Source organism: Thermothelomyces thermophilus, chromosome 6, assembly GCF_000226095.1.
Source record: "Thermothelomyces thermophilus ATCC 42464 chromosome 6, complete sequence".
NCBI lineage: Eukaryota > Fungi > Ascomycota > Sordariomycetes > Sordariales > Chaetomiaceae > Thermothelomyces > Thermothelomyces thermophilus.
The window spans coordinates 1,947,448-1,963,820 of NC_016477.1; the positions used below are offsets into that span (position 1 = coordinate 1,947,448).

General features: G+C 53.5%; 8 protein-coding genes across 8 annotated transcripts; 3 read left to right on the plus strand and 5 right to left on the minus strand.

Moving 5' to 3' along the window:
- Positions 1–762: 762 nt before the first annotated feature.
- MYCTH_2310467 (uncharacterized protein) lies at positions 763–3,447 on the minus strand. The gene has a single exon (XM_003666022.1). It carries the CDS (start codon positions 3,340–3,342, stop codon positions 985–987), a length of 2,358 nt encoding a protein of 785 aa, XP_003666070.1. The 5' UTR covers positions 3,343–3,447; the 3' UTR covers positions 763–984.
- A 3,160-nt stretch (positions 3,448–6,607) lies between these two features.
- MYCTH_2310469 (uncharacterized protein) lies at positions 6,608–8,308 on the plus strand. The gene is made up of 2 exons (XM_003666023.1): positions 6,608–8,014; positions 8,069–8,308. Exons 1-2 carry the CDS (start codon positions 6,764–6,766, stop codon positions 8,180–8,182), a joined length of 1,365 nt encoding a protein of 454 aa, XP_003666071.1. The 5' UTR covers positions 6,608–6,763; the 3' UTR covers positions 8,183–8,308.
- Positions 8,309–9,752, minus strand: MYCTH_2310470 (uncharacterized protein). The gene has a single exon (XM_003666024.1). The coding sequence runs from the start codon at positions 9,424–9,426 to the stop codon at positions 8,434–8,436; it is 993 nt and encodes a 330-aa protein (XP_003666072.1). The 5' UTR covers positions 9,427–9,752; the 3' UTR covers positions 8,309–8,433.
- Positions 9,753–9,939: 187 nt separating this feature from the next.
- On the plus strand, positions 9,940–12,846 carry MYCTH_2310471 (uncharacterized protein). Its single transcript, XM_003666025.1, has 2 exons — positions 9,940–10,273; positions 10,336–12,846. The coding sequence occupies exon 2, from the start codon at positions 10,339–10,341 to the stop codon at positions 12,583–12,585; it is 2,247 nt and encodes a 748-aa protein (XP_003666073.1). The 5' UTR covers positions 9,940–10,273; positions 10,336–10,338; the 3' UTR covers positions 12,586–12,846.
- A 440-nt stretch (positions 12,847–13,286) lies between these two features.
- On the minus strand, positions 13,287–13,439 carry MYCTH_2068390 (uncharacterized protein; the record flags this gene model as incomplete). The annotated part of the gene is made up of 1 exon (XM_003666026.1): positions 13,287–13,439. A coding segment is annotated over one exon (153 nt), but the record flags the coding sequence as incomplete, so codon positions are not given.
- A 356-nt stretch (positions 13,440–13,795) lies between these two features.
- MYCTH_38980 (uncharacterized protein) lies at positions 13,796–13,996 on the minus strand (the record flags this gene model as incomplete). The annotated part of the gene is made up of 1 exon (XM_003666027.1): positions 13,796–13,996. A coding segment is annotated over one exon (201 nt), but the record flags the coding sequence as incomplete, so codon positions are not given.
- Positions 13,997–14,133: 137 nt separating this feature from the next.
- On the plus strand, positions 14,134–14,322 carry MYCTH_98083 (uncharacterized protein; the record flags this gene model as incomplete). The annotated part of the gene is made up of 1 exon (XM_003666028.1): positions 14,134–14,322. The coding sequence occupies one exon, from the start codon at positions 14,134–14,136 to the stop codon at positions 14,320–14,322; it is 189 nt and encodes a 62-aa protein (XP_003666076.1).
- A 694-nt stretch (positions 14,323–15,016) lies between these two features.
- Positions 15,017–15,688, minus strand: MYCTH_2310474 (uncharacterized protein). Its single transcript, XM_003666029.1, has one exon. The coding sequence runs from the start codon at positions 15,340–15,342 to the stop codon at positions 15,157–15,159; it is 186 nt and encodes a 61-aa protein (XP_003666077.1). The 5' UTR covers positions 15,343–15,688; the 3' UTR covers positions 15,017–15,156.
- Positions 15,689–16,373: the final 685 nt, after the last annotated feature.

Genomic DNA, 16,373 nt, shown 5'->3' on the forward strand with positions numbered 1-16,373 from the left:
TGTCCCTGGAGAGAGATATGCCGCTACGGCTGTTATCTCTGGCTCTGTCTGTAATTAGGGATTAGCAGGTTGTCTTCGGGCTTTCTAGAAGTTTTGATCTCTCAGATACACATGATAGGTAATTATTCAAGGGGAACGCGCAACAAACACAGACAGGATCAACGGGCCCACCTCAGAGGTCGCGCCAACGTAAGAGCGACCAGATTACCAACACAGCAGGAGAGCAGAGCTTTCGCATCATTAAGGCACATTACCATTTGACAACTAATCTATCATGTCTTCTCAAAGTCTGATTACCCCACCTGCCAGTCATGTATTGTATGGTTGACCTGATTTGACCTGATCCCTGACCAAGCCCCCTTTCCCGTTGCAAGTTCCGTGCCTCCCGTGGTATCACCGCATAACAATGTGCGGGAAAAAAACAAAAAAAAAAAAAAAAACAAAAAAAGAAAAAAAAAAAAAACAGAACAAAACAAACTGCCGCCCCAATTCCTGAGCTGGACCGCTCCTAATGGGATGATCTGTGGTGGAAGGTTTTGACCTCAAAAATACAGCGGGTGAATGGCGAAATGGGTGAGCTGGTGCGAGTTGGTGCGAGCTTGGTGAATCCTTCTTCGGGCTGGAGAAGTGAGGATGAATTGGTGAGGTTGGGTGGCTGATCCCGATGCGGAATGCTGCTGATTGCTGATATGTTATTTTTTTTGTTCTGTTTTGGTGTTTTTTGTTCCTTTTAAGTTGTGAGACAGTAGGAAATGTAAAATGAGCGAATGATGGTCGGTGAACGGTATGAGAGATAAGGAAATGGCAAAGGAGCGTGATGTGTGATGTGTCGGGATCAGCCAGTTCCCCGATAATTATGTGTTGCTTCTCCCTTGATGCCACAGCATTGAGACTGAAGAAGGTTCTGGGCCGGGTGCAGCCCTCTGTGTTTCGCATCAACCAACGACAGCAGCGAGACCAAAAGAATAGTGTGCAGTTCGGACGCTAATGCGACGCATGCTCCTCTTCGTGGCCAATGCTTGTTGCTCGCTGGAGGGTGACGTCGTCGCTGCTATCGCGATGCTCTTCTGCGTCCATCTGCTGAGAAGTGGCTTCACCCTCCTCGCCGAATGATCTGAGTAAACCCTCGCGACTCTTGACTCGGGAAGCAGCTTGCGAGCGCACGACCGTGGGCAGGTGACCCTCTACACTGCCCCAATGGGCATCCTCTTCGCCCCAATCGCTCGATGGCCGTGCTTCGCCAGTCGACTTGCGATTCCACGCGGATCGATCGCCGTGTGAAGGTGTAAGCCGCGAGAGGTAATCGTCATCAGTAATATCCATGTCATCGTTGGGATTCTCAATCTCTGGCCGTTGCTCGCCGTTCAACTCCTGGGGAGCATATCGGGAACGTCGAAGTCCTGACCCATGCTCCGGAATTCCGGACGATTTTCGTTTCTTGGCAAGTCCTCCAGCGAACCACGACCCTTCCGAGTCGATAGAGGCCAACGACATGCTTTGCGGTTCTGGGGAGACTCCTGGCTCATCTGGACGGCTAAAGGTTGATGGCGTCTCCCGCATTTCCTCTACAGATGGCCGTGTGGAAACGGGCGTGTCATGTCTCGGCCGGGATGCCGGCGGCGACGGACATGATTCCCCATTGGGAGGAGGAACGTTTGTCGAGACTTTGATTGGGGAAGGAACGGCTGCGGCCTCTGGGGATTGCAATCGGGACGCCGGAGGCGACATCGGTAGCTCGGGCAGGTCTTCGCGGAATCGGGACGTGGTCCGCTTCGGCACTCCAGAAGTCAGGCGGCGCGGTAGTGGATTGATAGGAGGAGCTGGAGCTGGAGGTGTTGGCATCGAGTCCCGAGATGTGTTGGAAAATGAAGATGGACCTCCCGAATTCCTTTTGGTCCTATTCGTCCACCTGAAAAAGGAAGTCCAGGATCGCGGGCCCTTGGCGGTGTTTCCACTTGATCCTCTTGATGGTTGTTCTGATTGTTCAGTCCTCGCTTCAGACTCCTGCGGGGACTTAGATCGCGAAATTGTGTTGCGGAGTGACGCCTTGGACACGGTGCTTGCCAATACTGGTGCATCTTCCTTGATCTCGGAGAGAGACTCCAGGGGTTGCAAGGAGTGACTGTCCACTCGGTGGAACGCCGCCAACGGTTCTGGTCGGTCGTTTTCACGAGTAGGTAGAATGTTGCCCACATCACCAGCTTCGTTGCGATTGTCTGCAAGGCCATCCGAATTCCGTAGTCTGGATGACGTGATGGTGGCCGAAGGGGGGTTGATGCCAAGTCCAATATCCTCCCGGCCGAGAATGCCTCTCGAGAGATTCGGAGGCGATTCTCGTCCATGTTTTTCAGCCTCGGCCTCTGCAGCCCTTTGCTTCTCGGCTTGCCTGGCAATCTTCAACTCCAGCTTCTTTTGCTCCAGCTGTCTCTTCCTCGCCCGTCTTCGCTGATCCCGTTCCATTAGCTCTCGTAGATCGCCGGCGCTGAGTTCGTCGGCGAGGCTATCGACACGCTTGTGTGCTTTGAGCATCTCCTCGGGAATCGACTCGGTCAACCTTGTCCGTTGCGGGGAAGGGCGCCGGACCACTCCTGCACCATCTTGTGTATAATTTCCAGATCGCGCATGCGTACTGTATCGTAGAGTCGGTCGAGGTGCAAGTGACTCGAAGGCTGAGACCTCGTAAGAGATGTAGTCTGAGTCGGAAGAAAGCGCCGAGTCAATAGACTCGGGCAGAGGCAACGAAATGTCAGACGATCGGCTGTATCTTTCAACATCCGGACCCTTGATGCTGACACCAAAGCCTGAGCGGAATTTCTTGCTCTCTTTCCTCATCGGCCGACCTGCCATCCAGTCTTCTGCGGCAGGTCGGTGAGGAGCGAAGCTACTCATGGCCTTGATCTCAGCTTCACGCTGACGGTCTTCCTTCCGGCGCTTCTTGCTGGACAACTTCCGCGGAAGGTGGTCGCCGTCCCTCTTGCCGTGAAGTGTTGGCGCGCGCCACGGCATAATATCCATCGCGGTAGGGGCATCGCGCATGGGCGTATCTCCGTCCCGTCGGGCCCGCGTACTCTTCTGTTTCTCAAGGCCTACAGCGTCTTCACGACCCGGAGAGAAACTGTACGATCGCGCCCTGCGGTGTAATTTGTTTGATTCCGTTCGTTGTCGCTTGTTCGCTTGCCGCTCTGGTGGCGAAGGGTCATAGGTCATGGCCATTTCCGGCACCGTTTGGCTCCGAGGGGGAAGACCAGCCGCAGGGGTTTTGCCTCCATATCCATCATCCTCTATCGAGCTGACACGACCGCGCCGCCGGTGACTCTTTCGCCGGAATAGCCACAAGGGCATTGTGGTTTAGAGTCGGAGTAGATACTGATTAAGAACCGAACGTCAGAGTCGCGATTTCCTGCAATCAGGTGTCGTATGGTGCTGTTGTCTGATCGGCAGATATCGGCGGAGATTCATTCTGACAGTGATCACGAAAGGCGACGCGTTTTGGAGAGATGATTGTGCGATGGCGACAGGCGAATCGGCTGAGGAGAGTTGATGGCTCTACAGCATGCTTGAGCTTGGCCGGATTTTTGTGAAAGTTGGCGGGTGCTGTGTGGAGAGCGGGAATGGAGAAGGATGGTGGCGGTATCGACGGGTCCCTCCGTTTCATGCGTCCCTGGCCCAAGCGGATCTTCCAGTTAAGGTGTCGACTGTTGAAGCTCGAGCGAACTTTGCAACGCTGGAATGGAGGGATATCGAAGTCGGTGTCAAGGTGGCGGGGAGGGTTTGTGAGTGCGCTAGTTGGACTTGTTAAAAGCCCCGATACCCGCGGACATTCGTAGTGTGGGGAAGTGTCTGAGAAGGGTCTCTCTCAAGCAAATGTCGGGTCTGCGCAGGGGAAGAGCAGACCCTTGGGGAGAAATTGCGAATCGGTTCGCAAATGAGGGCAAGGTACCGGGCTGAACCTGGTCGAGACCGGAACGCCAAGTTTAATAACGGAACGAGTAATCTTTGGCCACTCAAACACCCAATGAAACACCCAACAGGACCACAAACAGGTCTGATTCTGCAAGAACAGAACCATTGCTATCTCCCCACTCGAGAGGAGTACCTGTCCCTTGCGCTGGCTTTTACGTATACCGTACACTACGCAGAACTTAGCACTGGATTCGGCCGTGCCGGTTTCTACCAGGTGTCGCTCCGTGGGTGGCTACTGCTACCGGCTCTCCGTTTCGCCGACCGTTTTTCTTTCTCGTGTACCATCGGTCGGTACAGGTGTCCACAAGTGGGTCAAATGCAGCAACCCGCTGGCTTGGCAGTCGCCCCACCTAACGGCTTTCGATCTGCCGCTCAGCCTAGCCATGGTCGCTGCGAGTCATGGGAACAGTTAATTTCAAAACCTAAAACATTCTCGTCGATTCTTGATGGCGTTCCAAGCTGCGTCACGCGGAAGATGACCTGATCTCGAATGAGATATCGGTTTCTTTCTGGTAGCTGCGCTTTGAGAAGCACTCTTCAACATGGGCGGTTTTTCAATGCTCGTATCCGTCTGATGCTCGCTTGGCCGACAAGCTGCAAGAGAACCGACGGGGGGTTGCAGGCGGGCCCGGCCGCGACCTCCAGGGTTGAGCCGGGGTCTGGCAAGGTTTGCAGGCCTGGCACAAGCCTTCGATTCCCGCACAGTGGAATGTGCTGGTCAAATTTTGTATGTACTGTACTAAACTACTCCGTACTTGTACATACACTACACCACTGATCAAGAAATCACTCATGCCGCAAGGCATACATGCAGCAGCTGGACCGACTGCCCTCTCCAACTATGCAGGGCTTCTGCTGCGCAAAGAGGCATTGGCTGCAAGTGCCCGGAAATGCAGCGTAAGGGATCCGAGGCCACATTTCCAGCGCCTGCTCAACAGACACGTGTTTCCGCACCGCATTACAACAGAATGTACGGAGTACGGAATACCGATACATGGGACGATTATGCTCCGGCACGGGAAGGAACCTCTGGTCTGTGGGGGCTGCTGTACACAATTCTCACGCGGGGTGCATGCTAGACATCTGCTCCCAGTGTTGTCCGTCCTCAGGCATCAAGTGAAGGCCAGTCTCGCTCTCGCAAGCGACTCGGTGGTCCTTTGAAAGGTCACCGCGCAAGGGCAAACCAGAGTTTGCAGAACTGGTGGGGCATGTGATTCGTATGCACCTATGTATGTACGAGAGTATGTACTTATTGTATTGTTGTATTGTACACACATCAATCACCTCGACAGGTACGGTAGAGATATCTATCCGCTCCTGAATCTAAAAAAAAAAAAAAAAAAAAAAAAGGCAACCTCATCCAACAGAATCATATCCACACTACGCAGCCCGACGTGGCCACAGCCTGGTGTTTCGAGATCAGAGTCTAGCAACACCTGTTTACATGCCAGAGCTCCAATTGCTGGCCATTGTCACATCATCATCGATTCGAATTTCTGTTTCAATGCTCGGGCAGACGCTCGATGAGCGTGGTTCCGGCTCCTCGGCGTCTTAGCATAGCCATTATTTCCGACATGTCCGATTGGCTTAATATCTCTTTTGTCTTATGGGCGAAGCAGCGATGATGGGACATATCCGCACGGATTGGCTCGCGCAACATTCGAGTACTGAGAACAATCCATGGCTCGCGGAAACTCATGGAACATCTGGTGCTGTTGTCAATTGTTGGCATTGACAGACCAGGTACTGCGTAGATTTGACATAGGTGATCCCGACGAAGCAGATGCCGGAAGGGAGTTTGAGTGGCAGGCATCATCCGATATACAACAGACCGGGCGAGCGCAGCCGTCAACCGGATAACGTCCACCAAGTGGAACTGAGACAGGCTCCGCGTTCGCACAACGGGTAGGGAGTGAGGATTGCCAGAGGATGCACTTGAGCAGACCCTGCATTTTCCCATCGTCTGCTTGTAACTGTTTTCTCAACGGGTCCACAGCATGAAACGTGAGCTGTGCAAATTAGGGGTTACGGAGTACTGCCTATGCGGTGGATCTCAGTAAACAAAGACGCCAATCCACGGTGAGCCTGACAATAATATTGCATGCATGTATAAATAGAATATAACCTAGTACGACATTCATGGCTTACCACCAGCTCAATCTCAACTCCGCTAGGTCACTGCTAGTTACGCAAATAGGTCGTACCAACGCGATTACACCAAACCTCATCACCTTGAAGCACGACCGTTTGAAGTCGAGTGTAACATGTTTGCGGTGGTGGCATATTGTTCTCTCCTGCCTACCCATCGAGTGGAGGGGCTGTGCTTGTAATTACACCATGACCTAGGTAGTGTAGGTAGTGAGCTCGAGTCGAAGTTCTCTCATCACTAGACAATAAAAACCGAGTGGGGATGGAGCGATACCAATAAGCGAAAAGAGGGATGGTTGAGGCCTATTATTAACCAGGCATTCTCAATTCCGAAGTTGCAAAGGCATATCCTTCCTTGGCCATAGTTATCGGGTGTACGGATCAAGTTTGGCTTAGTGTACGGATTAATTAGTGTAGGGAGTACAGAATTATGCACTTACTGCGTATTCAATCCCGCGGCCATCATGCACCTATCCAATCACTTCTCTTCCCACAACAGGCGGATCTGCTGTTTCTCGAGCAACCCACCCCTCGATTGTCAACATTTTTGGAAGACGGCAAGCCACGACGCGACCGGCGTCCACCAAACACGAGCTGCGACATCTACCCAGAACGGCAAACAAATATGGCTTACAATCAGCGAATGTCCATAATGCCGGCCGCGCAGCAGCAGTCGCGGTCGCGCAAAAAGGAAGAGGAAGCGGCGTATGCCAACATGCGGCTGCCCGACCGTGAAATTGTCGGCTGCATCAACGAGCTTGGAATCCCGTTTACGGTCGCCGACCTCCAGAAGCCGAATCCGATACAAGTGCAGATGATTTTCGAGTGGTTTGGCGAACTCCTAATGAACAAAACACGGCAGACGGTAGACCCTGCCATGCGTGCTGCGGCGGAGGACATCTGCGGCGACTTTGGCGACTCATTGATGCCGCCGGACACGCGTAACTTGATGGGTTTCTTCATTTCACTGCGGCAACTGATGCTCGACTGCGGCGTACACGACTTCAACTTCATGGACCTTTACAAGCCAACCCACCACCGCCTCGTCAAAATCTTCAGTTACGTCATCAACTTTGTTCGCTTCCGCGAGAGCCAGACTAGCGTCATCGACGAGCACTGCAACCGCGCTGAGAGCACAAAGGCGCGCATCGAGCAGCTGTACGCAGAGAACCAGAATTTGGAGGCACAGCTAGACGAGATGCGCGCCAACAGGAGGCAGATGGAGGCCCTAGTGGCCGAGAAGACGCGGCGCAACGAGGAGCTCAAGAAGAAGTTGTTGGAGCTGCGGCGGACCCAGGAAAAGGTGGCAGCGAGACTTGAGGAGGCCAAGACAAAGAAGGGAGAGCTCGCCGCGGAGCTGGAGGAAAAGACGGCTGCCAAGTTGGCGCTCAAGCAAGAGAGCGCCAAGCTTCGGCCATACACGCTACAAAGCCCGTCGGCGCTGCAGGCGAGTCTTACCGAACTGAGCAACACATTGAACAACGACAAAGCACACATCGACTCACTCGACCGCCGGGCACGGGCTCTACAAACATCAAGTGACTCCTTTGCGGTAGTGTCCAGTGACGTCGCCTCGTGCATCAAGTTGCTTGAAGAAATCGCGGTAGAACTTGCCAAGGAGGAAGAGGATAATGCGAAGAATGCGAAGCAGCGCGACGCGCTTACGGAACGCGGGGCAAGCGTGCGAGAGGTGGAGCGGACCGAGGCGTTGCTCCAACGGCAGCTTGCCAAATGGACAGAGCGGACCGAGACGCTACGGGCCCAGAGCCAGGAAAAAGCGCAGCGAGCCAAGGAGAAGATGGAGGAGCTGCGAGCGGTGCATAAAACTTTGACCGAGGAGCGGTCCGAGAAGGGCAAAGATATTGAGCGGCGAAGGGTGAGGATCGAGCAGATCGAGAAGAAGGTATGTTATTACATTGGGCTGTCTGATAATGAAGGGGCTGCTAACTCGTCCCAGATGCTGGACCTCAAGGAGAACATTGAGAACGAGGTGCATGCGGCGCATGATGAGTACCTCAAGCTGGAGGCGCACATCAAGCTGTACATCACCGAAATGGAGCAAGCCATCTGATGGATCTTGTTTCTTTTTCATGTCTGGGAAATGCTGTTATGAGGGAGGTTTGGGTATGGTGGCGGCTTTGTTGCGTTCTCGGAATAGGATACCCTGGGAAAGATTGACGGCGCTGGCGTTGGGTTGTATTACAAGACGTTTCATTATGTACAGAGCACATACTACATACATGGGCAACTGACACGGATGTCACCGCAGGAGCAGGTCTCGCCCTCACGGCGTTCGTGACCCATTCATCTGCCGGCAACCTATTATCCTCTGGCCATCCACTCGCCCTCCCGAAACTGAAACCACCTCCCCAATACTCTGGCCACATCAACCGTCTTACCAGCCCACCCGCCTCGACGTTCCAATTCTCCACCAACCCTCTTCCCCCGTCCGCCTAACACGGGCACGCTCTCCCGCAACACACCGTCCAGCCCCAACGATACCCCTTTCCGTGGGCCTGCATCACCGTGGTCGACTTCCTCATCTCCATCCCTCCCGTCGGCTACCCCTGCGCCTTCTCCAAAGCCTATCGGTCCCTCCACAACAACGACCGCCAGCCCCTCTCTCACCCCAGCTTCTACCAGCGCTGCGCAGCTCGTCCCCAGACCCTGGACGCTCCACTCGCTCGTGTTGCGGTGGATCCCGAGGAGGTTGTAGACCACGAGCAGGGCCCTGCGGGCTGCTGGCGATGGCTGCGGCGGCGGCGGCGGCGGCGCTACAGGCGCCTTGCCTGACGTGAGGGAGGAGTCCACGGTGAAAACGGAGAGGAAGGCGCGGAGGTGGGACACGGTCGGGACGAAGACGGTGCGGATGTGGCGAGCGGTGGAGAGCTGTGCGAGGTGCGGGGTCAGGAGCGGGTGCGGCTTCCTCGGGGCGGTAGTAGTAGGGTTGGCGTGAGCGTGTGACGGAGGGGTTGCCGGGCGGTCGGCTGCTGGCTGTGGTGGCACGGCGTGAGGTCGTCCTGTCGGGGCGGGGTCGAGGTTGGGCGGCGGACCCGCGGTGGTTGCTTGTTGCGCCGTGGCATCATGTGGTTCGCCTAGGGGCAGAGTTCCTCCGCCATGTCGCTGCTGCTGCTGCTGCTGCTGCTCCTGGAAGATGTTATGTGTAAGGGCGGACAGAAACTCGCCTCTGTTTCCGCAAATAATGAGAGTCGTTGGGTATCTGCATCGGTTGATAATGAACTGTATAAGGTCGGACGGTAGCACCGGCGAAAGGAATAGAGGGGTTGAGTGTGAGTGAACGTAATTGTCATCCATCGGGTTCCCGATGCTGTGAAAAGTTGAGGGCCGTTGGGAAATTTGTAACACGCGAAATGATGTTTTCCTGAGAGTAGTGCAAGGAGCGAGTGGAAAGTACCAGTGGCTGCTGTTTGGGGCCCCTGTCTATCGCGTGCATCCGAGGCTCGACCTGGGCAATCAAGGTCGATCGAATCTGGCTTGGGATGCGGACCGCACCGCGCTGGCGTGTCGGCCCTGGCCGAGCCACATCAACCGTCAAGGTACGGCAGCTGAGGTAAACCCAGTTCGTTGGGTTAGATACGATGTACAGTAGTTTACCTTAGGCATGAATTGGTAGAATAAGTCCTTGGATAAGGTTTTTTTTGGTTAATGTAGTAGTTACGTGTAAGTGCGCATCAGTTACTTGCAGTTCTGAATCTCTTTCAACCTACCCCGCTTTGCCGCTTAAGTGGTGTAAGTGCATGACCTACCCACCCCGCCGAGCTGCCGCTCAGCGCTCGAGAGCCCTGCACATCACGTCACTGCTCCAAGCCACAGTCAATCCCCAACTGCCCGGTGCTCTGCCAGGGAGCGACTGCGAGCAATACTGCGTGAAGCTCCTGACGGAGCAACGGCAGTCGCCCAATATGGAGTCAATAGCGAGGATCTCGACATTGCTAGAGAATGGTATGTTCCTGACCGATATTTTGACGACATCCAACAGGACTGACTGTCCCTTGCAGCCCGAGATCTTACCCTCGACGCTGCCGCGGCCGCCCGAAGTTCGCGGAGCTCGTCCCGGCCCCTCGATCGCTCCCAGGTCAAGAGGCTACTGGACAGCCGCAATGAGCGCGAAGTGCTCGACGGGCTCAGGCGTGTCATCTCGGTACGCCGTCATTGCCGACCGCCGACAGTCTACGTTTCCTCCGCGCTAACATCCGCCTCCAGATGATGTACCGCGGCCAAAAGACGCTGCCCCTGTTCTCGTCTGTTGTCAAAAACGTCGCCTCGCCTAATATCGAGATTAAAAAGCTTGTCTACATTTACCTCATCCACCATGCCGAACAAGAGCCTGACCTTGCCCTTCTATCCATCAACACCATTCAGAAGTCGCTGTCGGACACGAACCCGCAGGTGCGGGCGCTGGCGCTGCGAACCATGTCGGGAATTCGGGTACCGGTTATCAGTCAGATCGTCTCCCTTGCCATCAGGAAGGGTGCCGGGGACATGAGCCCGTACGTCCGACGCGCTGCGGCTCTGGCGATTCCCAAGTGCTACCGGCTCGATCCCTCACAGCTACCCCAGCTGCTAGAATACCTCTCGACCTTACTCGGCGACAAGCAATACTACGTGGCTGGCGCGGCCGTGACGGCTTTCATGACCGTATGTCCAGATCGGATAGATCTAATACACAAGCATTACCGGAACCTGGTCAGAATGCTCGTCGATATGGACGAGTGGAGCCAACTATCGACACTGCGGTTGATGACGGTCTACGCGAGAAAGTGCTTCCCGAGGAGGACAAGGACTGTCAAGAATAAGGAGCGGCCCGCCGAATTGCAGGACTTCTATGGCGAAGCATCAGAGGCCGGCCCGGAGCGTGAGCAGGTGACGGTTCTCGATCCCGACCTCGAGTTGCTTCTGAAGAGCATCAAGCCCCTCTTGCAGTCCCGCAACTCCGGTGTCGTGGTTGCCGTCGCAAGGTGCTACTCTGCCATTGGAACTCCCTCCTACACTAAAGCGGCCATCGGGCCCCTGGTAGCGCTGCTCCGTGGCGCTCAAGACATTCAGCAAGTCGCCCTCTACAACATTGTTTCCATTTGTCTGAGCTGTCCTGCCGATTTTGTTAAATACGCCACCCATTTCCTCGTCCGCGCAACCGATACACAGCCAGTGTGGGAGCTCAAGTTGGAGGTGCTCACACTTATCTTTCCTCACGCCCCGCGGCACATCAAAAGCCTCATCCTCAATGAGCTGGAGCACTTCAGCCGTGGTTCCGACAAGCTTCTGGTCCGCGAAGCCGTCAGGGCCATCGGGCGGTGCGCGCAAGCAGATAGCGCTACCGCTCCCCGATGTTTGCGCCTGCTGCTGAGCCAAATCACTAGCTTGGATGGCATACTGGCTGCGGAAAGCTTGACCGTCATTCGTCACCTTATCCAGCAAGACCCAACCGCTCACGTCGCTACCGTGATCCGTCTCGCCAAGAACCTGGACTCGGCCACCGATCCGCAAGCTCGCGCAACCATCATCTGGCTCGTAGGCGAGTTTTCCGGTCTTGGCGGCGCGGACAACATCGCCGCCGATGTGCTGCGCATCCTCCTCAAAGACTTCGCTTCCGAGCCCGAAATCGCTAAACGCCAGATTGTGCTTCTCGGCGCAAAGGTTTACTTGCACTATGTCAACCGGCAGATTGAAGAATCTCAAGCCGGCCGGCCGCAGTTCCCGCAACCCCAGGCGGAATTCGACCAAGGCCAGGAACCATTTCAACCCTCGCCACCGGCTACTGGCAGCAACAGACCGAAAATTTTAGAAGAGGACGATCACCCTATCGCTAAGCTCTGGCGCTACCTCCTTCTGCTTGTGCGATACGACACGTCATATGACCTACGCGACCGCACGCGGCTGTATAAATCCCTCCTCTCGGTCCCGCAGCTCGCGACGCTGATGCTCCTTGCGCCGAAGCCAGCTCCGCAAGCACCCAGCCCATCGGAGACTAGGCGTGGTTATACCCTGGGTTCGGCCGCGCTGGTGCTGGCAGGCGGCGGCGGGGTGCATGGGCTAAGGGGATATGAGGACCTGCCTGAGTGGGTGGAAGAAGGCAAAGAGCCGGATCCCAGGTTGAGGGATGCAGAGGGAGCAGACCGCTACGGCGAGAAAAGGGTTGTCCCCGCGGCCGAGGTTTTGGATGCAGCTGCTGCCTCAAGAGCGTCGCCTTCTTCAGTTGGTGCGGAGTCCAAGGCTGTGAAGGCGGCCAATGGGATTGGGGAAAAGAGTTTGGATGATTGGTTGGCTGAGGAGGAAAGCGACGAAGAAGATAGCGGGAGCGTGGAAGGAGAGGAGGAGGAGGAAGAAGAGGAAGAGGATGATGATGACGATGAGAACGAGGAAGAGGAATCCGACGAAGAAAGCTCGGATGAAGAGGAAGATGAGAGCGAAGAGGAGTCAGAGGAGAATGCTAAACTTATACGGCCTGCATGAGAGCTCTCAATAGCAGGAAACCGATCTGCCAGCGCATCGACCTTCAACTCACTGTTGAGGTGGAAAGCTCGCAGCAGATAGTACAAGCGGAAAGCAATTTTGATACGCGACACTACCAGCGTTCATGGATCAATGCCCCCCCTCCCCCCCTTAGCATCTTGACAAGTTCTTCATCGGCGTTTTTCCAAGACAATTCGATCAGCGTCCAGCCATGAGTCCCGACAAAGCTCGGTGAAGCCTCCTTTTCGATAAGCTTGCGAATATTGAACCGTCGTTCAAGCTCGATTGCCTGGAACAGAAGTATTTCATATCCTCACGTGAAACTTTGCAACACCTTGGCCACGTCAGCCCTGTCATCGAAGGCTCATAACACTCCACCTGGTATGAGCCGATCACAGGCAACGAGAAGCGACCTGGGAAAAGGTTGAGTAAGTCGGACCACCAAGAACGGTTGCCGTTTTAGGCAGGTCATGATCATCTAGGGGGATGTTTACCGGGCTGCACAGCAACGGTTATCTCTACAGCTTGAGCTAGCGCGCTGGCGGGCGACACAGACAGCGTCTCCATCATTTCATTTCCAACAATGCGCAAGGCATGGCCTTGGTCGTACCCGAGCTGATCTCGCAGATAAATGGGTTCGGCGACGACACCTCGATCAACATGGACCAAGTAAGATCCTCTCTCGGCTGACGTCTGCTCGTTTAAAAGGCAGAACCTATGCTACGCACAATCACATACGACCATAGACAGTAGAAAATACGGGATCCCGTCCGCTCTCCCATCGTCAAGCTACTGATCGCAGGATTAGTACTCAGGTCGGTGACGACTGGGGAAGCCCCTGTGTTGTATGTTTTTGCCTCTTGAACCTGATTCGTTGTTTTCCTTTTTCACTCTGGCAACGGCAATGTAATTTGATATGACTACTCTGGCGGCCTTTCTGTGCATCGCGTGTTTCGGTTTATACATAGTATAGGTAATTACACATCGTTCCGCGAAGTTTCGATGTCTGAGGCTATTACATGGCGCCAGCCCCACTGAGACTGGGTGAAAGTTCGGCATCTTCAGCAGGTGCAACTCCTATCTACGTAATTACTATGTACATACAACAATCAAATCTTCCAGTATTTTCCAATATTAATCGACACCTTTACTTTTTACACTACGACTCCCATGTGCCAATTCTCGGGGACATTTGGGGTAACTCCGTACTTCAAGAAATTTTCAAGAGCGGCGACTTTCTGGCGACAGCCTTGGCCACTCCCGCCAGCGACGATGCTTGCAGGATCTCAAAGACGGGCACCTCGACCCTTGCGTCGCGCGAGAACCAGTTTCTCAGCTCGACTGCCACCAACGAGTCGATTCCGTACGCACCCGTCGGCCTTTTAACATCAACGTCCTCGGTTTGCATCACCAGCGATCAGCGCATCCAATACGCTCATCTCGGCCTCACCCTGCGACCTGGCCGAGTGCACGCCCGTCACAAGATGTCCATTAGGAACTGACACGGATGAATCGGACTCGGACTCGGACTCGGACCCGGGGCCCATCATGGCTATCTCCAACATGGCGAGCATTTCGTCCTCGTTGATGTCGAGCATGCCCAGCTTAACAAGGTTCTGTGGCAAGGAGAGGAAGCTGGAATCCTTTGAGGATATCACCGCAAAGGCGGCGCTCAAGGTCACCAAGGTATCTCAGACTCCGTTTGGGTTAGGATGGGCTGGTTTGTTCATTGAGTGAGCTTGGACTGATGAGAGCGACACATAATCACAGAGGTAGCTCTCATGTTAAATTAGGGGAGATGCCTGCAAATAGCAAAGCTGCTACTAATATGAGTGAAACGTGCGACTAATACTCTAGTAACAGTTTTGGGTGTTTAATTCCAATGGAGTGACTTCTTCAACAAAAAAGGTAAACGCTTTATACGCCACTCTTTATAGCGTTAATAGTTCTTTAGTTTTCTTGTGTCGAATCATAACTCTGAGTGTAATGGGCTTCGCGGCAATGCTGTGTCAATTGGCGCTAGCTCTGTTCCAAGGATCCTAATCTAAGAAAGAAAAGGAGAGGGAAGGAGAACCGAATCCAGCGGCGAGCTAATTGATTGTCAGAAGCTGTGGAGCTTCTAAGAGTATTAGCCACATACATGCCACAGCTGTATGAGGCTGTTCAACGCATTGGCCAGTTCCTTTGTCTATAAATATCAGTCGTTTGTCTCCTTTGTAGATAGTTCAACAAGGCACTCTTTCCTTCGTACGGCCACCCACTGCAGACTGCTTTCAACGCTCCCGGAAGCTCATCACTACGTTCGGCATTGATCAACCGAAAACCGGAGTAATACGGAGGCCCCAGGCGCGGGCCCGTAATTAATGCATGAGAGGGAGCGGGAGGGTACTCGACAAAGTCCCTACCATCCGCAGCCTAACCCCCCCCCCCCCCAAATTCATTTTTTCTTCCTCCTCTTTATACCCACCCTACGTGCCTCAGTAAGCCTCGACGGGGGTTAGGTTGCTAATTAATAGGTTGCTCGCCAACCAACCAACATACCTCCCGGAATCTCATCTCTTCGCCCGCTGCTCACCCCCTTTTCACACGGCCGCCCTCGCCCGCCCCGACACTGGGCGGTGCCGGGGTTGCCTTGTCCGGCTGCAGCGCGACCGTCTCGACCTCGACCGTCATGGTCAGCTTGGCCAGCCTGTTGTAGGGCGGTGGCTGGGGCTTGGGCACTAGGAGGCTGTAGACTAGGCTGCTTGTTGGCGACATGGCTGCGGCCTTATCCTGGTGCGGGCGGCGAGCACCGGCAAGCTCGAGGCAGGATTACAAGGGTAGTGTTGGATAAAGGGGGAAAAGAGGGAGAGGGTTGAGAGCTCTCTTTGCTTCATGGCGAGTGGGCAGTTCCCAGGCTTAATTAAATAAACAGGACGTCGAAGGCCGATTCGTAGGCAGTTCGGGATCAGCTTGCACCGTTCAAGTGACAAAGGTCGGTGGGAAAAAAAAATTACTAAGAGACAACAGAGTAGTTGTTCGATAATTAGTTTATAATTAGGAATCTAGAATACCACCGTTGGTTGGCACTAGTTGTCCACGGTTGCTCATAATTAGTTTGGCAGCATGACAAGGTCAGGTTAGGTAATTAAGGCGCTGTTGTTGTTCACCGATTCAATTTCAGAGGACAATCCTAATATTTGTGCCGAACGCAGTAGTGAGCTTCCGGGAGCGTTGAAAGCAGTGTTTATAGTAGGTAGCTATACGAAGGAAAGAGTGCCTTGTTGAACTATCTACAAAGGAGACAAAACGACTCATATTTATAGACAAAGGAGCTGGCCAAAGCGTTAAACAGCCTTATATAGCTATGGCATATATATAGCTAATACTCTTAGAAGCTCTATAGCTTCTGACACACCCCTTAGTTAAAGGCGATAGTCGTTTAACTACGCTTTGTAGTAATATTGTTCTTGATATTATATCCTTTGTTGCTCTTACCTTGATAGCTCCTTTAGGAGCCTGCCTTCTGTATTTGGAAGTCTAAAAGAGTCGAGTATAGTAGAGCGATTCCTTTAAAGCTATAGATTAAATATAGCTATTGTAACTATAGTAGTAATAGTATTACTAGTTTTAATTATAGTAATAATAGGATAATGCCTTTTATACTTGAATTAATAGATAACTTGTTAGGTATACTTACTGTAAATATTATAACTACTAGTAGGTTAACTCTTGCTCCTATAATGCCTTAAAAGTGTAAGCATGTTAAAGCTTCTATATTGTAAGTGTTCTAGTTATATTAAGATTAT